Genomic DNA, 21,257 nt, shown 5'->3' with positions numbered 1-21,257 from the left:
CCTCTCCCCCTACCCACTCACTGGTGTCTGCTGGAGACCACACTGACCACTCCCCAAATAAAAAATGCACATTCTGTCCTAAGCCCAGAGGATCCATCAGTAGGCACTGCCCCTCCTGTATGCAATGTCCCCCCCCCCCCCCCGCCAAATTTGCCTCCCACAGCAGCACATGAGCCCCTTGAGTTTGAAAGGCCAGAGCTGCTGGGGGCTGGCTGGCTGGAGAGGCAGGGGGGACACTGTGACAAGCCCCCTGTTCTGCCCTCCTCTGGAGCCTCAACCACTTGGAACGTCGATGCCTGGGTTCCTTGGCTGTGGGCAGCCTTAGGCCTGCTGGCTCCTTACTTTTCCATTAGCACCCTCAGGTGCCCCCCACCCTGAATGTTCCTGTTTTTCTATCTTTATTGTTGCTAAATCACCGCTGACACTTTCCTGGCCTGGGATTGAGCCCTTGGGTCTCCAGCCATTCCTTAAGGAAGTGAGAAGGGGAAGTGGCTGGGGGAAAGTGACCTTTCCAGAGGGAAGGCTGGCATGGGAGGGGTGAAGTCCAGCAATGGGCAGTCACCTTCCCCCAGGCACTCTTCCCTTCCCTCTCACAGCCCCGCCCGCCCAGGAAAGACCAGCAAAGCTTCCTTCCTTCCTCCAGGAAGCACATCCATCCAGGGCAGGCTCATCGCCGGCAGCCACACAATGGCCCTTATCAGCCGCGGCGGAGCCAAGCCCAGAGACCCAGCACACACCAAGTCTCACATATTTCCTGTTTCCACCCAGTGGGTCAGGGCTGGGCCCAGAGCGGCCATATCCTGACTGGGGCCAAGAGGAGGGAAAGCACTCCCCCTTCCCCTCCCGCCTCTCACTCCTGCCAGGCTAGGAGGGTTCTGCCACGAGAAAGGGGAGCTGTGAGAGGGAAGGGCAGTGCAGACTTAGGGGAAGGGGAGAGGTGGGCATGTCAAGGACAAGCATGCTCCCACAAAGAGGAGAAACAGGGGACCCCTGGCCTCAGTAGCCCTGGAGATCCAGCCCCAGGGCTACAGTAATCATGAGGTAGGTATAGTGTTACTTTGGGTGTTTTTTTTTTGTGTGTACAATTGTTCTTTCACAACATAGCTGTGAATAGTGCATTATTTTATTTCACAGACAGTTGAGACGGTGGGTAGAGATAGAACTTTGATTCGCACTGGTCTAACCCCCGTGTCTCTGGTCCTGCACGATACCACAGCTGCCTCTATCGTCCCACTTCTGAGCTGTGGTCTGACAAATGCAGGGTAATGACAGCACCCATGATGGTGGTGCATGTGAGAATGAAGTGGCAAGTGCAAGGCTTCAGGGTTCTTCAGGTGTGTGTGTGTGTGTGTGTGTGTGTGTGTGTGTGTGTGTGTGTATTGGGGGCAGGGATAGAGGTTACTATGGGAACTTCCGGGTAGGGAGCAGAAAGAAAAGATGGTGATGACTTTTTTTTAGTTTTGTTAAGCCTCACACAAGCATATTTTTCCCATTGATTTTTAGAGTGGAAGGAATGGGGAGAGACAGAATCATCTGTGTGGGAGAGACACATCGATTGGTTGCCTCCCACACGCCAGAGGCCAGGGATGGAGCCTGCAACCGAGGTATGTGTCCTTGACCTGGGACCCTTCAGTCCCAGGCCAACGCTCCAACCACTGAGCCAAACTGGCTAGGGTGATGGTGACATTTTTGGATAGCTTAACTCAGGACCAAGGAGCAAAACTAAGGTCTGAGAGAGTGGCGGGTGAAGAGGGATGAGCCAGTGAGAGCAGGGAAAGCACCTTTTCTGAGAGTCATCAGTTCTGAGAAACCCATTCTATTAGTGCCCATATGCATGCCTCAAGTGGGCCAAGGACCCAGAGGGTCACTATTCCAGACCCTCATCCCATTCCTACCTGGGCAACATGTTACTCTCAGACACACAAAGGCTAGTCTGGATCTATAGGACCCTCATCCTGGAGTCTAGCAAGGGCCCATCACTATGTACCCCTTCCCACCACCATGACGGAGTCACACACAAGTGTAAAAGCCATGTTTCTAATTATCCCCGATGTAACAGACAACACAGAGAACCAAGGCCCGCTAGGGGCCAGGGGGCCAGTTCTCGATGGTTCACACGGCTCCCAGGGCGGAGTACGGAATGCAGAGCAGTTGGAGTGTTCCTCAGTTTCAGGTTGCAGGGCTTATGTGACAGTCACAGAGCAGGCTCCCTGAGTGTCTTTTCCTGGGAGAGGGCCGTTGAGTCACCAGTGGCCGGAGGCAAGTGGCAGGAGTAGGAACAGCCATGTCCACACAGCACTGGAGAATGCTCCCTGAAGACCCCCAGGGCCAGATTCTCCAAAACGTCTTGATTCCAGCCTTCCTCTCTGCCCGCCCCACCTCTAGGTCCCAGGTGTCTAGAGGGCAGGTTTCTGGTTAATGACTTCAGGCAAAGGTGGGGGCAGATGAGCTGGACTGGACAAAGACCCCCGTGGAAAAACTTGGAGCCCTTCACAAGATGGCAGGTTGGGGGCATGATCCACCAGCAGAAGTGAACCTGGGTCCAATTCTCTGCTCAGGTCCTGGAACGTCCTGGGTCACACTCCATGGGTACAGGCAGGACACCCAACCTGTCCACACCCCCTACATAAGAGCCTGGGTAACGGGGCCCCTCCATCCTGCCCACTCAGTCATACGGCTTCTGTTCAAAGCAAGGCTCCCAGACCTTCCTCCATCCCTCAGGGAGACAGGCAATGAGATGCCAAGACTCCTGGAGCCCAGTGCTGCTTGCACCAACCAGTCTATGGAGCCTGTACAAATGTGAGCATCTCCCCCACCCCCATCCCCCGCAGGCAGCCTGAGGCCCAGGATGGTGTGACAAGAATGCAGGCCTGTGCCAGATGGGGCATGTGCCTGGCAGGCCTGCTTGGGCAGGACTGGAAGTGTGTGTGGGGCAAAGCAAGAAATGAGATATAAGCTGGAGGGTCCCTCCCACATCCAGTGGACTGCCCCCAGGTCTTCCCTGTTGACAGATTAGCTGGTTTCAATCAGCTCAGCAAGACACCTGTATTTGAGTGGCCAATTCCAGAGATCTGGACTGGAGAGAGCACAGGAGTGTGGCTAGAACTCCCCTGGGAGGCGAAGGATACTTGCTGCCTCCTCAGGGGGCTGGCTGGGCCCCCAGCACTCCTGGAAGTGGTGAGCAGAGCTGGCCGCCAGCTCTGGCCTCCGCCCTGGATTCCCCTCATCTAGGCTCAGATCCGTGGTTGGACTTCACCCAGTGGGTCCTCCTCCAAGAAGGCTTGAGGCTGGATCTGTGGTGATGAGACAGGCAGTGAGCGGAAGGGGAAAGAGCAGGTTTTCCTCCGGATCGTTCCATCACTGGTATTCCCCAACTGCTGCAGCTGCAGGTACAGGTTGGCTCCAGGGAATGGAAGAGGGGCTCAAGTCCTCTGTGTCCCGTTCCCCTTACCCCACCACGTTACCTTGAACGGATTGCTTATTCCCACCACAGAACGTAGACTGTTGCTATAGTAACAGAGGAGAAACTGATCTTCAGTCTCGGGGATATCGCTGATGTTGATATAAACCTGGAGGGGAGGATGGACAGGAATGGGGTCAGCTCCCCGGCCCCGAGTCCCACCCAGCTCTTAGCAACTAGTTATCCAGCAGCCAAGCCCACCCGCTGAGGTGTGGAACACCTGTCTTAGGAAGGGGGCAGGTACCTGGTTCAACCTGTCGTTGAAGGAGACCTGGTTGTCCCTGACCCAGACATAGGACACGTAGTCATTAATGTGGCGAAGCCCCACCTGTGGGAAGGGGGATTGGGCGGTCAGTAGTCTGGGGGGACAGAGGACCTACAGCAAATCCTAAGGAGAGGGTGGTCTCATTCCTAGGTTTGGCTATCATACTGTATACCCTCCCCTTCACTGACAGCCCCTAGGTGAGCTCTTTAGTCTCTGTGTCCAGCTCCCAGGAGCCCTCAGGATGGATAAACCAGAGCGGGGGCTGGGGAGGGCGCTGATGGGATTCCCGGCCTTGCCCCCACATCACCTTGTACAGTCCAATCCAGTCCCAGGGGCTGCTGGGGAAGTCTGGGGTCAAAGAGTAGTTGATAAGCATAGCATTCTCCATGGTCCACAGGCCCTCTGGCATCAGGGTGATCAGTGGGACAGATACCAATGGCTTCAGCTACACACAGGGATAGGAAAGGGGTTGACAATCCATAGCATCATTCCCTTCTCTGAGATAAATGTCCTTATTGTGCCCTTCCAACACGTAAGGGTCAGAGGAGGGGCACCGGGGTGGTGGGCATAGAATGCTGGGCTGCCCTGAGAAAGTAGCAGACCGTGGCTGGCCAGCTGGAAAGAGAAAGGACCAAAGGCTTGTCAGGGGTCACTGGTCCTGGCAGGAGGGACAGAGCTGAGGGTCAGGTGGGTAACCAAGCAGAGAGTCCAGTGCTGAGGGGTGAGAGTGGGGGAGGATGGGGGAAACTGCTAACAGGTTTAAGGAGCCAGGTAGCCGCTCTCAGACCTTCGGGGTTCCTTGCCCAAAGACCCAAATTCAATTTTCAGGGGGAAGGGTGCCTGTGGTAGGAACAGCTGTAGGTTTGCAGAAAGAACAAATGGTGTACAGACAAACCAGTATGAAAAGGTGAGGGCAGTCAGCAGCTCAAAGGTTAACACTGACTTGGTCATTAGATGGCAAAATACAAGGATGGAGGGAGCTCCCTTTGCAACCTGATCCAGATAGGTTCAGACAAATGAAAGGAAGTCCAACTTCACATAGTAGGTAATAAGCATAATGGAACTCAGCCCCAAGGGACAGTGCCAGGAGGAAATGGAAACCTCCTCACAAAGGGTCTGAGCAGTTTTTGACAGGCAGAGCCATCAACAGCTCTAAGAGCAGGGATACCTGACCTGGGAGGAGAGGCAATCATGTCTCCCTACAGGTCTCCCCCGGGGATCTGTGGACACTAGAATCCAGGGCTGGAGGGTTTGGGGATGTGGCCCAGCATGGCTGCTCCTCTGCCAAGTGCCGGGCAGCCCGGAAGTTCACCTCCAAGTCAAAGGTGCCAGTGACAGGTTTATGGTCACTGATGGTGTACATCATGTGGCTGATGTAGCTCCTCAGAGACAGGGAGAAGTGGGGGGCCGGCAGCCTTGGGGTACAGGAGTCAGTGTGGGGCTGCCGCTTCAACCTCCACAGGATACGGTCAGTCCATGCAGGCTTGCGTTTTTTCTCACTGAGGGTGGGGGAAGAGGAAGAACGGGGAGAGAAGAAATGCTATTTTTGTCTTCTCCTTTATTCAATTACTATTTTAAGTAAACATTTTAAGTTTTACCTAAATTTCAACAGCAATGCAGTTTTCTAGTAACAGATGCAGAACAGTGTCTCGATGGTGAACTCCATCCGACTCTAGGATCAGAGAGCAGCTGGGGGAAGGTTCTGCCCTGTTAAGGTTCCAGGCTGGTGAACACGAGGTGACTGGGGAGAGTGGCGGGCCTGGGAAGTCCTGGCCCTTTCCCCATACCTTGCCCTGCGTATCTCCTCCACTTGCCTGTTCTGGAATGACATCCTTTTTTAATAAACCAGTAATCTAGTTCTAAAAGGTAAGAAGGCTATGTGCCCTTTGGCAAGTGACCTCATCACTCTAAGCCTTGATTTCTTTGACTCTAAGATGGGTTGATAATAGTACTTACTTCAAAGAATCTTTGTGAAGATTAAGTAAATTAAGGTGAGTCAAGGGAGTGGTCAAGAAGTGGTAACTGCCTAACCCACATCTGCTTGGGCCTCCGTGGGCTGTTTCAGCTCTTCACTCTTCTGAGGAGTGTTCCGAGGACATGGAATGTGGTATTTCCATCCCAGGGACTGCAGACACCGAGTCTTGGACACTCCGTGCCTAACAATGCTTAAAACTCGGTAATAAACCACAGGAATGTACCACCATCCCTTTCAGAGCACCCCCCTCCCCAACTTCCCTCAGAGTTAAGAGCCCAGACTCGCTGTCACGCCAGAACCCTCCCAAGGACTGACCACAGCCTGTCTCTCCTTCCCCTTCAGCTCCTCTTAGCCTGTCTCCCTTTGCTCCCTTGCCATGCTCTGGTCCAGGCTCATCCCTGGCCACCTGTAGGACTCATTCTTTCAACCAGATTTACTGAGCCCTCATTATGTGCCAGGCCAACTGGGGATCCGAGAAATGAGATTGACAAGGTCCTTGAGGAGCTTGTGTGACAAACAAATGACAAGAAACAAATAAGCAACATAAATGTGTGCTAATCCAATACTGCATGTATTCCCCCATTTCTAATAATAATATAGCTAAGCCTGGGGTCCTTCTGTGCATTAGGCCCTGTGACAGGTGTCTCAAAGGCTGTTCCAGTCCTTCCAACACTGGAAGAACGTTACAGATCACACTTTTCTCCCCCACAGGACACGGAAGTTCAGAAAGGCCACCCTGTCCAGGTGGAGGCCGGATGCTTGCCAGGTCTGCTGACTGAAGTCTGCACTCCTTCCACAGCACTCCACTGTCTGCTCCAGCCCCGCTGTGGCCAATCACAGCTGCCAGAACTGCCTTACAGCGTGTGCTACAGCGTGCATTACCTGGATGGGGCCTCACTCATGCTTTTTGGCTGAATGGTCATGACTGAATATAAGAATTGTTTCTCAAGATTAGTATGTCTTGACTTTCAAAATACTAAAACCAAGTAGATCTGCAAGATTCTCTCTGTTTAAGAGCCTAAAAAACTGAGCCAATTGCCCAGCCGGTGTGGTTCAGAGGTTGAGTGTCGACCTGTGAACCAGGAGGTCATGGTTCAATTCTCAGTCAGGGCACATGCCCTAGTTGTGGGCTTGGTCCCCAGTGGGGGGTGTGCAGAAGGCAGCTGATCAATGATTCTCTCTCATCATGAGGTTTCAATCTCTCTCTCTCCCTCTCTCCCTTCTGCTCTGAAATCAATCAATCAATCAATCAATCTATATATAAAAACAACTGAGCCAACTTACTGACCTAAAAGCGGTGATGTGCTCTATTTTTGGGTCTGAAAGCACTTTTCCCTTCAGCTCCCTGTAGATGACTTCCTAGTGTCTCACTGAACTCTGGACACAAGTCTTGACTAGACTGATCATAATACCCTCTGCTCACTGCCTAGCGGAGAGGTTGACTGGGTTCATGTAACACAAGCCTCCTGCAATCCGGACTTGAACAGGATTTCCCGCCCTCAGCCCTTTCACCCTCCCTGTAATGGAGCTGACCTCGGTCTCATTACATCTTGGCTCCGGGACACCTACTGTGGCTGAGCAAAGCTGCTCCCATGCCCAGCACACCACTCGCTCAGTTACTTTGCACAGCTGGGTCAGGCTCCACTCAAGGTACCTCTCGTTAGTGCTGCTGACTGACCGGAATGCCTGTCCTTTTCTGCCCAACTCTGCTGCCTTCTTTTAAAAAAATATATATATTTTATTGATTTTTTACAGAGAGAAAGGGAGAGGGATAGAGAGTTAGAAACATCAATGAGAGAAAAAGATCAATCAGCTGCCTCCTGCACACCCGCTACTGGGGATGTACCTGCAACCAAGGTACAGGCCCTTGACCGGAATCGAACCTGGGACCCTTGAGTCCGAAGGCTGACGCTCTATCCACTGAGCCAAACCGGTTAGGGCTCTGCTGCCTTCCTGACAACTCAGATCGATCCTCCTGGCTTCAGCTGCTCCCTCCCCACAGCTTCCACCTCCTTCCGCACGTCCGAGTAGAGTTTGGGAACCTTCAGTCTGCCGACTCCTGGACTTGATAGTGTTGATTCGGGTCTCTTGCTATGCATGGGTCCCTCTACTAGACTGGCTGCTCCTTAAACACTGTGTTTTTCCATTTCATCTTTTCGGACCCCCAATTTAAACAGATACCAGGCACCATGCTACATCCCAGGAACGGTCACAAGTCAGATCCTATCTTTGCACTCTGAGCATTCACAGTACAGTAAGAAAGGCACACTGTGTCTTAAAAGCGACATGGAAAGCATAAGGCAGGAGAGAACTCTCAGGGAGACGGGGCAGTGGTCAGGGAAGGCTTTCGAGTAGAGATGATGTCTGAACTGGTTCTCGGGATGAACAGCGGTCTGATTAGATAGGGATGCTTCTGCTCCCTATGTGGGGCTCAGGCCCCGGCCACATGGGAACTCCTATAACGTCCTCCCACCCAGACTCAAGTTCAAATTCTTGCTCAATCACGTACTGTGACTATCCTACTTAGATATTCCAAGACTCAGTTTCCTTTTTGTAAGAAGTCAGTAACAACAGTTTACCTAACGAGGGTACGGCACGAATTAAGTGACGTGATGCCGGCGAAGCCCTTTGCAATCAAAGGGCTCAGTAATGTCAGGCACAAGGTGGAGGGTATCTCTGCTGTGGAAACAAGTATCTCCTCCTCCTCAGCAAGGCCTGGCTGTTCCCATCCTGCCCTCCTTTCTGCCGCTGCTGGCAAAACTAGCTGTGAATTCAGAGGTGCTGTAGGCTAAAGGAAAGCATTGTGGCCCGAGTCCAGAGAATCAGGTCTCAGCCCCAGCTCCGCCATCTGAGTCTCTCTCTACCCAGTCTCAGTCCCTGCCAACTGTACCCCAGACCCAGCTGTTTGCAGTAACTTCCATTCAGTCTCCTGGTGGTGTCCCTACCACACCTGGGGGTGGGGGCAAAGGGACACCTGCTACATGGCCTGTCAGCAGCTCTCTTCCTGATGGCAAGGGAGGTTTTAGAGTCAAGTGGTGGAGGGTCCCAGCCCCCAAGGCCCCAGCCTGTCCCACCAAGGCCTTAGAATTCCCAGGGCTCTCATTTCCAGTGGACGGGTGGGGAGACTGGCAGTCTCCCTAAGCTGTGACCCGGGCCAGCTGAGACTGCCCTCTTACCTCCTTTCTGGCCTGCTTGACTGCCTTGGCTCAACCCTGTTCGTGTTCAGGCCCTCTTCTTGTGTGCATTGCCCAGGCCATGACCCCATTCCGTCTTGCTCCACACTCATGAAATGGCTCCCTGCTCCCCATTTCTTGGCGGGGACACTGGCTCTGCCATGCCCCTGCTAGTACTGGGCCAGCAGTTCTACCTCTCGCCCTGGCCTGGATGTGGAGATCCCTTTTCACCCCTAAATCCCAGAGGCCTGGGGTGCTCTGGAGGACCTCCTCCCTCCCTCAGAAAACAGTCCTATTAGGAGAAATAAATGAAGAAGCTGTTCCAAGTGAAACACAAAACCTCATATGTAAGGGGTTCTTCTTTTTCTCTCCCTGCCCTAAGTGGGCCAGGGACCTCTTGCCAGAACTGCGTTTGCCCCTTTCCCTAAGCCTAAGGTTTTGGTGGTGACCTGGCCCCTTCTCAGCTTCTTAGAAAGCTTTTCAGTAAAACAATCACCCACTCGGGCTGGGTAGTTCAGCTGGATAGAACGTAGTCCCAATACACCAAGGTTGTAGGTTCGATCCCACATACAAGCAGCAACCAATGAATGCATAAATGAGTGGAATAACAAATCGATGCTTCTCTCTCTCTCTCTCTCCCCCTTTCTTTCTCAAATCAAGAAATAATAAATTTAAAAGAAAACTATTAAGGTTTTTGCCCTAGCCAGTTTGGCTCAATGGATAGAGCGTCGACCTATGGACTGAAGGGTCCCAGGTTCGATTCTGGTCAAGGACACAAGCCTGGGTTGCGGGCTCGATCCCCAGTGTGGAGCGTGCAGAAGGCAGCCGATCAATGATTCTCTCTCATCATTGATGTTTCTATCTCTCTCTCCCTCTCTGAAATCAATAAAAATATAAAACAAAACAAAACAAAACAAAAACCTATGAAGATTTAAAAAAAACAACTATCATCCAAATACATGAATCTAAAAATAATGATAGCAGTTATCACAGTGCTTACTGGGTGCCAGGCACTAGGCTATACATAAGCAAGGTCTCATTCAATCCTCAACCAAGGTGGGTACTGTTATCACCCCCACTTTATAGATGACAAAATCGAGCCTTAAATACCTTGGCCAAGGTCATGCAGCTGATGCAGAGCTGTGCTTCTAACTACTAGATGCGCTGTCTCTATATTCCCCCCCATAGAATTCTCCACTGATGACTACTACTTCACCTTCCTCATAGTACCGGACCACCCACAGCCAGGGCAGGGTACTTAATACCAGAAACTGGCTGAGCCAACCCCCGCTCTGGGGAGGACCAGAAAGCCCTGGGGAGTCGGGGCAGGGGTTCCCAGAATACTGAAAAGCAGCCGCTCGAAGTCAGGAACCAGCTGCCTCCTCTTCTTCTCTGGCCCTACCTGCCCTGCTCGCCACCCATCCTGGACAGCACTGGCTCCCCACCTGCTTTCTCTGAGGACAATCTGGGACAGCTCCCACGGTCAATGCCTCACAGCGGGTGAGCGGCACCATTCCTGAGAGGTGATGGTGGATCTAATCCTGCTTCCCTAACTCTTCTACTCTGAGGCAGCTCCCAGTGTCACTAGGGCCAGCACAGTCTGACTTCCCAGGCCTCCTGGCTCCCCATTTCCTCCTCACGGGCTCATTCCAGAACCGAGGCAGACTGACCCTCTACTGCCAGAGCCCCCTCACCTGGTGTCATAGTTGTTGGAGTTCTTATCAAACTTGTAGGTGGGCGGGAAGAGCAGGGGGCCCTCCTGGAACTCCCGGAGCAGGGTGTCGCATCTCTTGGCAATGCTGAGCTGCAGAGAAAGTGCAGTCCCATTTCCCAGTGGCCCCGACCCCATGGCCAGCACACACTCCCTTTAAGGGATCAGCCATTAAGTGAGGTAAGATTCAAGCAATGCCACCTGACTTCCCCACAGCCCAGTGGCAGCCTCCGCATCCCACCCACACCTCCAGAACAGCTGACTCCTGTTGCAAACATTACCCCACAGTCCCAGGGGAGGCAGCTGCCTGCCATCTCCCAGTCCTTGGACTAGAGCAGCGCTTGCCAACAGGCGGTCCACAGACCACTGGTGGTCCGTGAGGTCTGAAAGGTTGGCAACTGCTGGACTAGAGGGACTAAGCTTTAGATTGCATCTCTCTGGGAGCCACTAGCATGTATCAGAGGGGAGGCTGGGGTAGCCAGGGTTCCCCCAATGGGAAGTATCTCATCCTCTAGGAGGCAAGCAAGCCTGGGGATGGGAAAGACGACAGGGATGCAAGAAGGTTGGTGCTCAACAGGCCAAAGGCCTTCTTTCTTCCTATGATAAAGCACACTCCTTAGCTATAGCCTGGTTCCTTCAAAAGAAGACCAGGCCCTGACAGGACTGGCTGCCCCACCCCACCCCCACCCCCAGTGTGAAGCCCTGTTAGACTCCTCCCTGCCTGGGCACAGGGATTTCGGAGGACTGGGAAAGGAGAAAAGCACTAGGGAACCTGAGCAATGCTCCCCACATTTCAGTTTGGACCTCCACCCTGGGCTCAGATCACCCCTCAGAAACCCCCTTGATACCTGATCCTTCTCCCACAGGTCACTGTAGCACTGACTTTTTACGGCTTCCCGAACAAAGTGCAACCCAAAGTCCTCGATCCGAAAGTTCATGTCTCCAAACCAGACAATGAGGCTTCAGAAAGAAAAGGCAGCTGAGGTTTGTGATGAGGACAAAGAAGGGAGGAGCAACAGATGGCTCAGGCCTGCTCCCTCCAGGGGCTGCAGGTGAGAAGTCAGATGCTGGGGGAGCACTAGGTGAAGACCAGGGCATAGGCCCAACAGGACTGCTCTCGTGGCTCCTCCCCCACCTTTTAAGGTGAAAAGACCAGTCCCCAGGGCAAGTGGCAAATACTAGCAGGATCTGCCCGTCCCTCAATCGGCCACCAGGCAAGGCTGAGAACCAGCCCTTTGAACCACCCCAGGAACCACGGGTTCTTGACCAGGGATGTTCAGAAGTGTCCAGGGCTTCTAGGCAGGACAGAGGGGCCAGGGAAGGAGTCCCAGACCTCAGGCAGGCAAAGCTGGAGAAGAGAGCAGATGGGTATCAGGGGCGAGGCTGGGAGAAGAGCACAAATTGCCTCCGGCTGGGCAGCAGTGATGTGGCAGAGGACGCTAGCTGGGCTGTGTGGGAGAGAGGGTGGGGCGGCAGTTTGCAACTGCATGCTCACTCATGGTCCAGGATGTTGGGGATATCAGGTCCCTCAAAATTCTGCATCTCCAGGATCCAGTCGAAGTGCTCCAGCCGCTGGTCGTTGTTGGCCAGGTGGGGGGGTAGGTGGCAGTTGATGATGCTGATGTAATAGCCATGAAGCTTCAGGCAGATGCTGACGGCCCCTTTGTTCCCCTGGTAGGACAAGGGGGTAGAAGGGCTGGAAGCTGCTCTGGGTGGGAAATACCTCTCTTCTCCCATCATAGACCTCAGGGGAGATGGTCTCTCCTCCCACAGGCTTTCCTAGGGCCAGACATTCAGCTTCCCAGGGCGAGCTCTCCATCCACAGAGCCCAGCTCACCCAGCCTGAGGTCTCAGGATACTAAGACCCCGGAGGTAGGAGCGTGGGTATGCAGGGCACTATACTGGACAGAATGCCAAGATTCATTTTACCCCTTTTTCCGTTTGTCCAGCTCTAAGGCCCCAGCCCTTCCCAGGCCAGGAGGCCTCCCGGTTCATGGCTCAGATAAGACTCAGTCCTTACCCAGTACCCGAAGAGGCCAGTGGGTGTGGATTTAGCACAGAGGATCTGGATAAAGGGCAAATGCTGACACTTGGCAAAGACCAGTAAGAGGAGCCCCTGCATGCGGACAGAGGAGACCTGCAGGACAGGAGAGGATAATGGTCATTCATTTCCCTGCACAGGCCAAGTGTCGCCCTGCCAGGTGCTGGGCTACACAAATGCCCTCCCTGGGGCTACGGTATCTCAGCTCAAGTCTCAGAGTTTCACTCCCTTTAGCTGCCGAATGATGCATTGTGGGAGCTGAGCAAGTTTGTTTCTGTTCCTGGATCTGGAGGTTGAGGACAGAGAAGGCAAGGCTGCCATGGCACCATGCCATCAGGTGGGCATTGACTCTTCAGTCCCAGCCCCAGGCATGCCTAGGCGCTCCTCTCACCAATGCCCTCCTGAGGTCCGCTGGGTACTCCTGGGCCACCACCCCTGTGGGCCAGGGCCTCAAGAGGAATGCAGCTCTGCAGGACAGTGGCTAAGGGCACCGACTTTCAAATCCTGGCTCGGGTTCTTAGTATTTGGTACTGGACAAGTCTCTCAGCCTATTATCTCATTGAGAGAGCAGGGATCTATCTCACAGATACTGGAAGAATTAACTGGCAGCTATTATGTTTTGGTGTAAGGATCCTTTTTTTATTTTTATTTTAAAATATATCTTATTGGTTTTTTACAGAGAGGAAGGGAGAGGGATAGAGAGTTAGAAACATCGATGAGAGAGCAACATCGATCAGCTGCTTCCTGCACACTCCCCACTGGGGATGTGCCTGCAACCAAGGTACATGCCCTTGACCGGAATCGAACCTGGGACCCTTCAGTCCGCAGGCTGACGCTCTATTCACTGAGCCAGACCGGTTAGGGCTTGGTTTAAGGATTCTTAAAAGTAAATACAGCCCAAGCTAGTTTGGCTCAGTGGATAAGAGCGTCAGCTTGTGGACTGAAGGGTCTCGGGTTCAAATCTGGTCAGGGGCACATGTTGGGGTTGCGGGCTCGATCCCCAGTAGTGGACGTGCAAGAGACAACCGATCAATGATTCTCTCTCATCATTGATGTTTCAATCTCTCTCTCCCTCTCCCTTCCTCTCTGAAATCAAGTTTTTCTAAAAAAAGTAAATACAGGGAAGGAACATGAGAGAGCCTTCCAGGGTGCTGGAAAGGTTGTGACTCTTGACTAGACTGGCAGTAACATGGATGTACATACAGATAAAAATCCATCAAACCGTACACTTACTTCCTGAAAACGTTATAGCTCAGTGAAAAAAATTAAGAAAATGCTCCCCCCAATTAACTACAGATGGTGGGCAGTTGGATGTTCACAAAAGCAACGTAGAGGGGATGACAGTGAGTACAAAAGACGCGTTCGCAGGTTGGGAAGAGCTAACATCTACTGACGCTTCCTATCCAACTCTGTAAGGACCCACTGTCCCTGTTTCCCAGGTGAATGACCCAGGCTCAGGGAGGCTAAGTACTCAGCAGGACCACCTGGATAACAACATCAAAGGACCAGGACTGCCCAAACCCTAGCTAGTGGCCCTCTATCTCAGCTTCAGGCTGTCTACACCCACCACTCAAGTAGCTGTTTCCGGAGCCTGAGGTGCAGAGGCCAAGGAGGAAATCCCCGGGTGGGGAGTGTGTACTGGGGCCTTCCAGGAATTATGAAACTTGATCCCGCAGGCCAGGAGCTCTGGCACAGTGGAGGAGTCAAAGCAGGGGGAACCCCAAACCCAGGACTGAGTGAAGGAGGCGTGGGAACCTAGGGTTGAGCCCTGGTTGCTACAACTGTGTCCACAGCTCTTCCCTCCATCCCGTCTTGGTTTCTACTCTTCACATGCACATATGGTAGAGAAAGGAGGGGAAGGGCTAGATCTGAGGGACTGACTCCCAAGGGAACGAATAAAGATTCAGGGAGAGTTTCAAGTTTAATCCTAACTCAGAGCTGATTTGGGCACCAGTCCACTTTGTGAAGGAGCAGGGAAGTGGAGGGGTGGGGGTGGGGATGGGGCAGGAAGCCTCAGACAGGGAGAAAGGGTGGGGCTGTGAGGAGAGGCAGATTTGTAGGGGAAGTTCCAATTGGAGGAAATGAAGTGGGCAGGGCTAAGGAAGGGCCTAGAAAGGAGGTGACTGGGAGTCCGCAGCCAGCAAAGGGGGCAGCCCCAGGCTTCTCCACCTGCTCCTGTCCAAAGAACAGGCTGCCAGCGGGGCTCACCCCTTCACCTCAATTCTTGGCTGGGGGTAGGAGGGTCATCTGATTTGGGTGCCAGGCCCCCAGGCTGGCCTCCCAACCTTGGGAGGTGGCAGGGGTGGGAATGGGTTGTATCCCTGCCACAAGCTGAGCTAATTTCCTTGGCTCAATTCCATTCTACCAATCCCTTGCCAATTAGCTGAGGTGCAGGAGGCCTCGTCTTGGGAAGAAAGTGGGTGGTGAGAGAAGTGGTTCTGCCCTCTGAGAGGATCTAGCTCCGTATCTGCAGGAAGAGGCCTGAGTTTAATCTGAAGGGAGCCAAAGGCTCGGGCTGGTGTTTTCTAGTCTCAGTAGCAGGACCAAATCATGTAGTATTTCCTGCTTTGGCTCTGCCCTCCTCGGGAGCTCTTGCTTCAGCACCATTAAGCAAACTAGGGCAACAGAATTAATTCTAAAGAAATTCAGTCACCCAGCAAAGGGAATAGGGAAGTGGTCGGCAAACTCATTTGTCAACAGAGCCAAATATCAACAGTACAACGATTGAAATTTCTTTTGAGAGCCGAAAACCGACTTCTGTGCATGGGCCACGAAGTTTCAATCGCACTGTATGTGCCCGCCCGCACGTGGTATTTTGTGGAAGAGCCACACTCAAGGGGCCAAAGAGCCTCATGTGGCTCGCGAGCCGCAGTTTGCCGACCACTGGAATAGGGCAATTCTGGTATTTTCACAAAGCACTGCATTAGGGGCTCTGAATGGGAGTGTTTCATCCCTCAGGGATTCAAGGCAGAAAGGTGAAGATCAGCAATCTAGAGCCTTCCTGTGGATTCTCCTATGGTCTAAAGATTCCTCAAAAAGATACTGGCCCTTCAGACTGACAACCCTTTCCTCCACACCTATCTTCCCTTTCCTAACCTCTGGGCTCCTGAGAATTTGAGGTGCATGACCCCTATAATAGGTGCATGACTCTCTATACCAACAGTTTAGCCATAGACAGGATACCTGTCAGCCTTGGAGCTCACCAGTATAGCAATATAGTAGTTAAGAATATGGGTTATGTCCTGGCCAGGTGGCTCAGCTGATCGTAGTGTTGTCGATTGCGGGTTCAATTCCTGGCCAGGGCACATACATAGGTTTGGGTTTGATTCCCAGCTGGGTGCGTATGGGAGGCAACTGCTCGATGTTTCTCTCTCTCATCTATGTTTTTCTCTCTCACCCTTCCTCTCTCTAAAAAAGAATTTTTTTTGATAATTAAAAAAACCACACACACACATACACACACAAACCCATATCATTGGGTTAGGATTAAAAAAAAAAAAAGAGCCCTAGCTGGTTTTTCTCAGTGGTTAGAATGTCGGCCCTCGGACTGAAATCAACCTGAAGGGTCTCAGGTTCGATTTTGGTCAAGAGCATGTACCTCAGTTGCAGGCTCGATCCCTGGCCCTGGTTCAGGACATGTGCGGAAGGCAACCAAACGATGTGTCTCACATCGATGTTTCTCTCTCCCCCTCCCTTCCATTCTCTCTAAAAAATCAATGGGGGGAAAATATCATCACGTGAAGATTAACAACAACAAAAAAAGAATCCCTTCCTCTCTGAAATCAATAAAAATACATTTAAAAAACCAACAACCCTGGATTCAAACTCCAGAGAGCCTGTATGACTTCTGAATCTTGATTTAATCTGTAAAATACCTGTATTTCAAGAGTTAAGATTTAAAAATAATGTAATAAAGAGCTTATTTATAATGTCTAACATCAAGTAAGAATTTGATAAATGGTAGCAATTATTATTATACTCAGAGATTGCAAGCTAGCCATATGAGGCGAGATTGCTTAGGGATGGGGCAGTCACTGAGGGGTTAATAAGCCCTACTGCACCTCCCCAAGGAATTCTCCCAACCTGAAAAACATCAAGGTATAAACTAACCCCTGGGGTCCCAGCTCAGCTGCAGGTCCTATAGGCAGGAGCCCCAGGGAACTAGGGTAACTGAGGCTTAGGCCTTTAAATAATGGGAAACAACATGAAAGCCTGAGTGGGAGATAAAAGGACTGGGGGTTAGTGACAAGAGGTAAGACACATTTCCCAAGTGCCCATGAACTTGAAAATTACCTTGACGAAGCTGAGAGGGGAAAGCACATCCATGAAGAAACTGCTCCATGGGTCTTCAAAGGCAGTGTCAGAAAGGAGGCTCATGATCCCACAGTTCATTTCCTGCAAACTGCCCACCGCAGGTCAGAGGCTCTCCCCCTGGCCTGGCGGGTCCTGCCTCTACCACAGACAATTAATGCTGCCCTCAGTGGACTTGCAAGCGTTGGGTTCTCAGGACTACGAACGGTCTCTCCCTCCCCTGGCTCTTGACGTCCAACCCCTTGCCATTGCTGACCCAGGACAAGAGACACGGGCCCTGATGCAGGCTGAAAGCTCCTAACCTTCAGACTCCAGGGAGAGGGAGGACAGATTACAGCCGTTCCCAGGGAGACAACTTGGGACTGGTCAGGCTTACCTGACCTCAGATAGAGGGACAGGTGAAGGGGCCCTGCAGACACCTACCCAATGACATACACGTCCAGATTCGGGTCCTGGTTGTCCAGCTGAAGGAGATTATCAAGGTCTACAGGGGGTGCTGCAGAGGCCACATTCCATGTCACGACATGTATGCTGTGGAATGGATGAAAAGTGAAGTCAGGGAGAAAGGACGACAGAACATGTACAGGTAACAGAAGGGCGTGCAGGCCTGCTCATGGACACACCACAGTCCACTGCAATCATAATGAGAAACATGACTTTCTGCATCTGGTGGTGGGGATCGCCTGAGGCGCTGAACTACAAGCCCTCCATCTTCACCTCTGTTCCCTGAAGCAGGAAATTCCCACCCTGGATTGGCTCCTCCATGCAGGCCCACAGCTGCCCACATCTGGCAGCTCTGGTGCTGCTGACACTAGGAGCGCGGAAGGGGTAGATAGTCGGGAATTTATTAATTTTACCAGCTATTCACACTGCAGCAATCATCCATGGCTCAGTCGGCAGCCTTCCACTCCCCTGTCTTTAATCCAGTTCCTGAGACCACCAGAAAGATTCTGGAGGTTCAGTTTCCACCTTATGAGAGACCTCAGCACAAGACAGGGAAACTTAAAAAACGACAGGGATCACACCATGTTCCCTTCCTCACTCCTTCCTATGGTTGTGATCCCTGGAGCCAAACTACTTCCGCCAGCATATAAGAAAGCCTGAGGAGCCCTAGCTTGTTTGGGTCAGTGGATAGATAGAGTGTCGGCCTGCGGACTGAAGGGTACCTGGTTCGATTCCAGTCAAGGGCACATATCGGGTTTTTGGGCTCGATACCCAGCGGGGAACATGCAGGAGGCAGCCAATCAATGATTCTCTCTCTCTCCCCTTCTCCTTTCTGCTCTGAAATTAGTTAAAAAAAAAAAAAAAAGCCTAAGGAGAAGATTCCAAATAACAGCTTTCTCAGCACCTCAAAAGTCTATCGTCTTTTAGGAAAAGCAACCAGTTGGATAATATTCTCCATCTCAGCTTCATGTGAGCCCGAGGGAAACAACAGAACAGCAGCTCTCAGGGGAAGGAGAGACTCCAGGGAAGCCCCAGATTGTGCTGAGTCCAGAGCAGGCAGTGGCTGCCAGTACAAACCCTGTGGAGAGCAAGAACAGCCACCCCGCCTCAGGTGAGTCCTAGGTACATCCTGAAGAGGACCTGCGGCCGCTGATCTAGAATGGGAGAGGGCTACAAAAGGGTAGGCTTCTCCACCAGACCCTGTTCTTGGAGGTTCATGTTCTGAAAAGCACAACCTGAAGAAATTCTCGGCCAGCTGAAACAACTTCCTGCCCCTTCCCTTGAACATCAACAAAACAAAAAACCTCTTCCCAGGCACTGGAGGTTGTGCTTCCTTTGTCTGTTTGCGATCTCCCCCTGCTGTCCAGCAGAGAATGAAGAAAGGCAGCCCTTTCAGGCCAAGGCTCCTTGCTTTCCCAGGGACCTGCTCTAAGTGAATGGGGAGCAAAAGCCGGGATTTCTCGCCCAAATTCTCAAGTCCCACGATTAGCAGCAAATCCTTGCATCGTGATCTGCACTAAGTAAGTTGGTGATTAGCGTTGTTCCTCGTTCAAGAGCAAGCATGGGACCAGGCGATAGGGTCTTATCTACATTTGTTTTCCGATTTTAGGAGGTCACAACGGGATCAGGCCGACCCCATGATGTAAGTGCTGCTTAAAAATAAGAACAGGTGTCTACTCTAGGGCTGAGAGTGCCTTGTTATGTCTTTAACTTCAAACAGCCCACCGTGCCTTCTCCAGAAGCCAACTGGGCACCTGCTTGGGGCACCCAAGTGGGAAACAGCTCGGCGGCTTAGTTTGGAAGGGGCGTGGGGCACGGACTGAACAGCGCGCTGGACACTGGGATAATTTGAGAGCAACTCCGGGTGAGAAGCAGCCCTGTAGGCCCGGTCCCTTCTCTCCCAGTCGGTTTCCACCCCAGATCCGCAGCCCCGATTGGGTCGGAAGCAGTCAGCGATCCAGCTCGGAGGCCTTCCTCACCTGAGCTTCCTGTCTCTCGGTTCGGTTGGTTTCAGTGGGTTCACAGTCTCCATCGCGCCCCCGCGGAGACCCGGCCGGCTCGCCCCAGCGGGTCCTGGGCCGATCAGCGCTCCTTGGGCCGCAGGTCCGGCCGGCTCGGGCTCGCCGGATTGTTTTCTTCCGGATTCGGGGCCTCCGCCTCGGCTCCCGTAAGGGGCGGGGCCTGAGCGCTCGGACTCTGGGTGGTGCCGCGGGGAAGAGGCGGTGCTCCCAACCCGTGCGGAAAGCTGAGAGGCTGGGAGGACGGGAGCTTAGGCCCCCGGGACGCGAGAGGCGTGTCCTAGTGTCGGCAGAACCCGACGTCACACTGCCCGCCCGGCGTGGGCGTCGCCGCCGCCATTCGCCCCCCGGATCCCACGGCTCCCAGAGTGCCCCGCGCGAGGCCTGCCGGGAGGGGCCGGCTTCCGGCGGAGGCCCTCGCCACGCCCGCCCGAGCGTCTCCGGCCCCGCAGGTTTCACCCAAGTCGAGTCTGAGGTCTGGAACTTCTGCGCTGCCCCATCCCCCGCCCCTCACTTTCCAAGGCCCAGAGGCCCGAAGAGCGCTGCTGTCTGCTGTCCTGCCTGTAATCCGGCCCTCTCACCTCCCCCCCGCCCTCCAGGTGGTCTCTCTCCGGTGGTCTTTGGGCTCCTCCATTCTTAGTTCTCCACGCCGTTTACACTGTTCTTCGTTTTTCGCGCTTCAGACCCATTAGGTTATCTATTACACATTGGACATTTGGGGGTTCTTGGACTCAGAAAAGTAGCCATCAACGAAGGAAGAAACAGAAGTCACTGCCTCTATTTTACGACCAAACGAGAAATGATTATTTACTTTGTCAAAGATTAACTGATTTCTTTAAAATCACTGGATCTGATGAGAGCCCTGACTTCACCGAGAAAAATTCAGTTTTACAAACAAGCTTCATGAGGGTCACAGACCCGGAAGCAAAGTTAAGAATTATTTTAAATATATGTTTTGTTTGGTAGGATGGGAAAAAGAGGGAGATGTGAAGAAGGGATATAAAAGCAAAAATAACTGCCAGTAGGAAATGGACAAATTACTTTCAGATATGTGATGTTTGCGTACGTAAAATAACAAGGGGGTGGTTTTAATTTATTGAAGTACACCTGCAAAAATTTTCAGAGATACCTTGTACCTTTCCTAATCCTTCCCTGGCAAAATGGGTGACATCAGCAAGAGTTTGCAGATATGTAAGTTGTAAACGGTCATAAAAACATCACCAATAAGTTCGACTCCGTGAAGCTCTGTCTAGGATTTTATTAGACTGCTTTTCCCCCCAATATACCTGTATTGGAAGATTGAGACAAAAAGGCACAAACTCACATTAAATAAAGTAATCTAATCAAGTCTACAATGTGTATTTTGTAAAAGAAGTAGCACTAGAAACCAACCAAAATAAGTCAGGGAGTCCCAGTAGGGACTGTAAGAGAATTTGGGAAGATACACGCCTGCCCACAATACTGACCTGTCCCTGACCTCTCTCTGAGAAGGCCAGAGCCCAGCACTCCTACAGAGGCACTGCTGCTTCCAGCTGGGTCGGTAACCCTGGAAATCCAAGGGAAAGGAAGCAGCTGATCTGAAGCGGCGTGGCACATCCTCAGGCACTACCCTGGAGCTGAGTCTTTCATCATAAGCCTCTCTGAGTACTAGCCAGTTTGGGGGGATGTGAAGAGGGAAGAGGGATACTTAAAAGAAGACTACACTGTTGCCCAGCAGCAACACTATCTGTGGGGATGGAATAGACCGGAGAAACCCCTCCTTATGCTTATATGGGCTGCAGCCCCAGACCTAACTGATTCCAGGAAATTCTAGCTCAGCTCATGTGGATGCTTTCATACTGGGGCAACAGGTGAAGGTG

At 52.4% G+C, this 21,257-nt stretch overlaps 1 protein-coding gene across 3 annotated transcripts; it reads right to left on the bottom strand.

The window, feature by feature from the left end:
• Window positions 1–2,023: 2,023 nt before the first annotated feature.
• Window positions 2,024–19,638, bottom strand: INPP5K (inositol polyphosphate-5-phosphatase K). 3 transcript variants are annotated; one of them, XM_008147873.3, is made up of 12 exons: window positions 19,360–19,631; window positions 17,360–17,467; window positions 16,919–17,027; window positions 12,605–12,721; window positions 12,080–12,255; window positions 11,433–11,544; window positions 10,568–10,677; window positions 5,038–5,224; window positions 4,033–4,170; window positions 3,705–3,788; window positions 3,465–3,569; window positions 2,024–3,293 (listed from the first exon to the last, which is right to left on the bottom strand). In XM_008147873.3, the coding sequence occupies exons 1-12, from the start codon at window positions 19,410–19,412 to the stop codon at window positions 3,234–3,236; spliced, it is 1,359 nt and encodes a 452-aa protein (XP_008146095.2). In that variant the 5' UTR covers window positions 19,413–19,631; the 3' UTR covers window positions 2,024–3,233. The 3 variants fall into 3 exon arrangements, with proteins under 3 accessions (XP_008146095.2, XP_028010832.2, XP_008146096.1); XM_028155031.2 differs by lacking the exon at window positions 3,705–3,788 and having other exon boundaries at window positions 19,360–19,638; XM_008147874.3 differs by lacking the exon at window positions 19,360–19,631 and having other exon boundaries at window positions 16,919–17,020; window positions 17,360–17,414.
• Window positions 19,639–21,257: the final 1,619 nt, after the last annotated feature.

This window comes from Eptesicus fuscus, chromosome 20, assembly GCF_027574615.1.
Source record: "Eptesicus fuscus isolate TK198812 chromosome 20, DD_ASM_mEF_20220401, whole genome shotgun sequence".
Lineage (NCBI taxonomy): Eukaryota > Metazoa > Chordata > Mammalia > Chiroptera > Vespertilionidae > Eptesicus > Eptesicus fuscus.
This window is presented reverse-complemented; position numbering and strand designations above follow the sequence as displayed.

Bases quoted from the DNA above. Each gene is read 5' to 3' on its own strand.
- INPP5K (XM_008147873.3), bottom strand. From the start codon at position 19,412: ATGGAGACTGTGAACCCACTGAAACCAACCGAACCGAGAGACAGGAAG. The intron at 17,468-19,359 runs GTGAGGAAGGCC...TCCATTCCACAG, and splicing joins CCGAGAGACAGGAAGCTCAG to CATACATGTCGTGACATGGA. The intron at 10,678-11,432 runs GTATCAAGGGGG...CTTTCTCTGCAG, and splicing joins ACCTGTGGGAGAAGGATCAG to CTCAGCATTGCCAAGAGATG.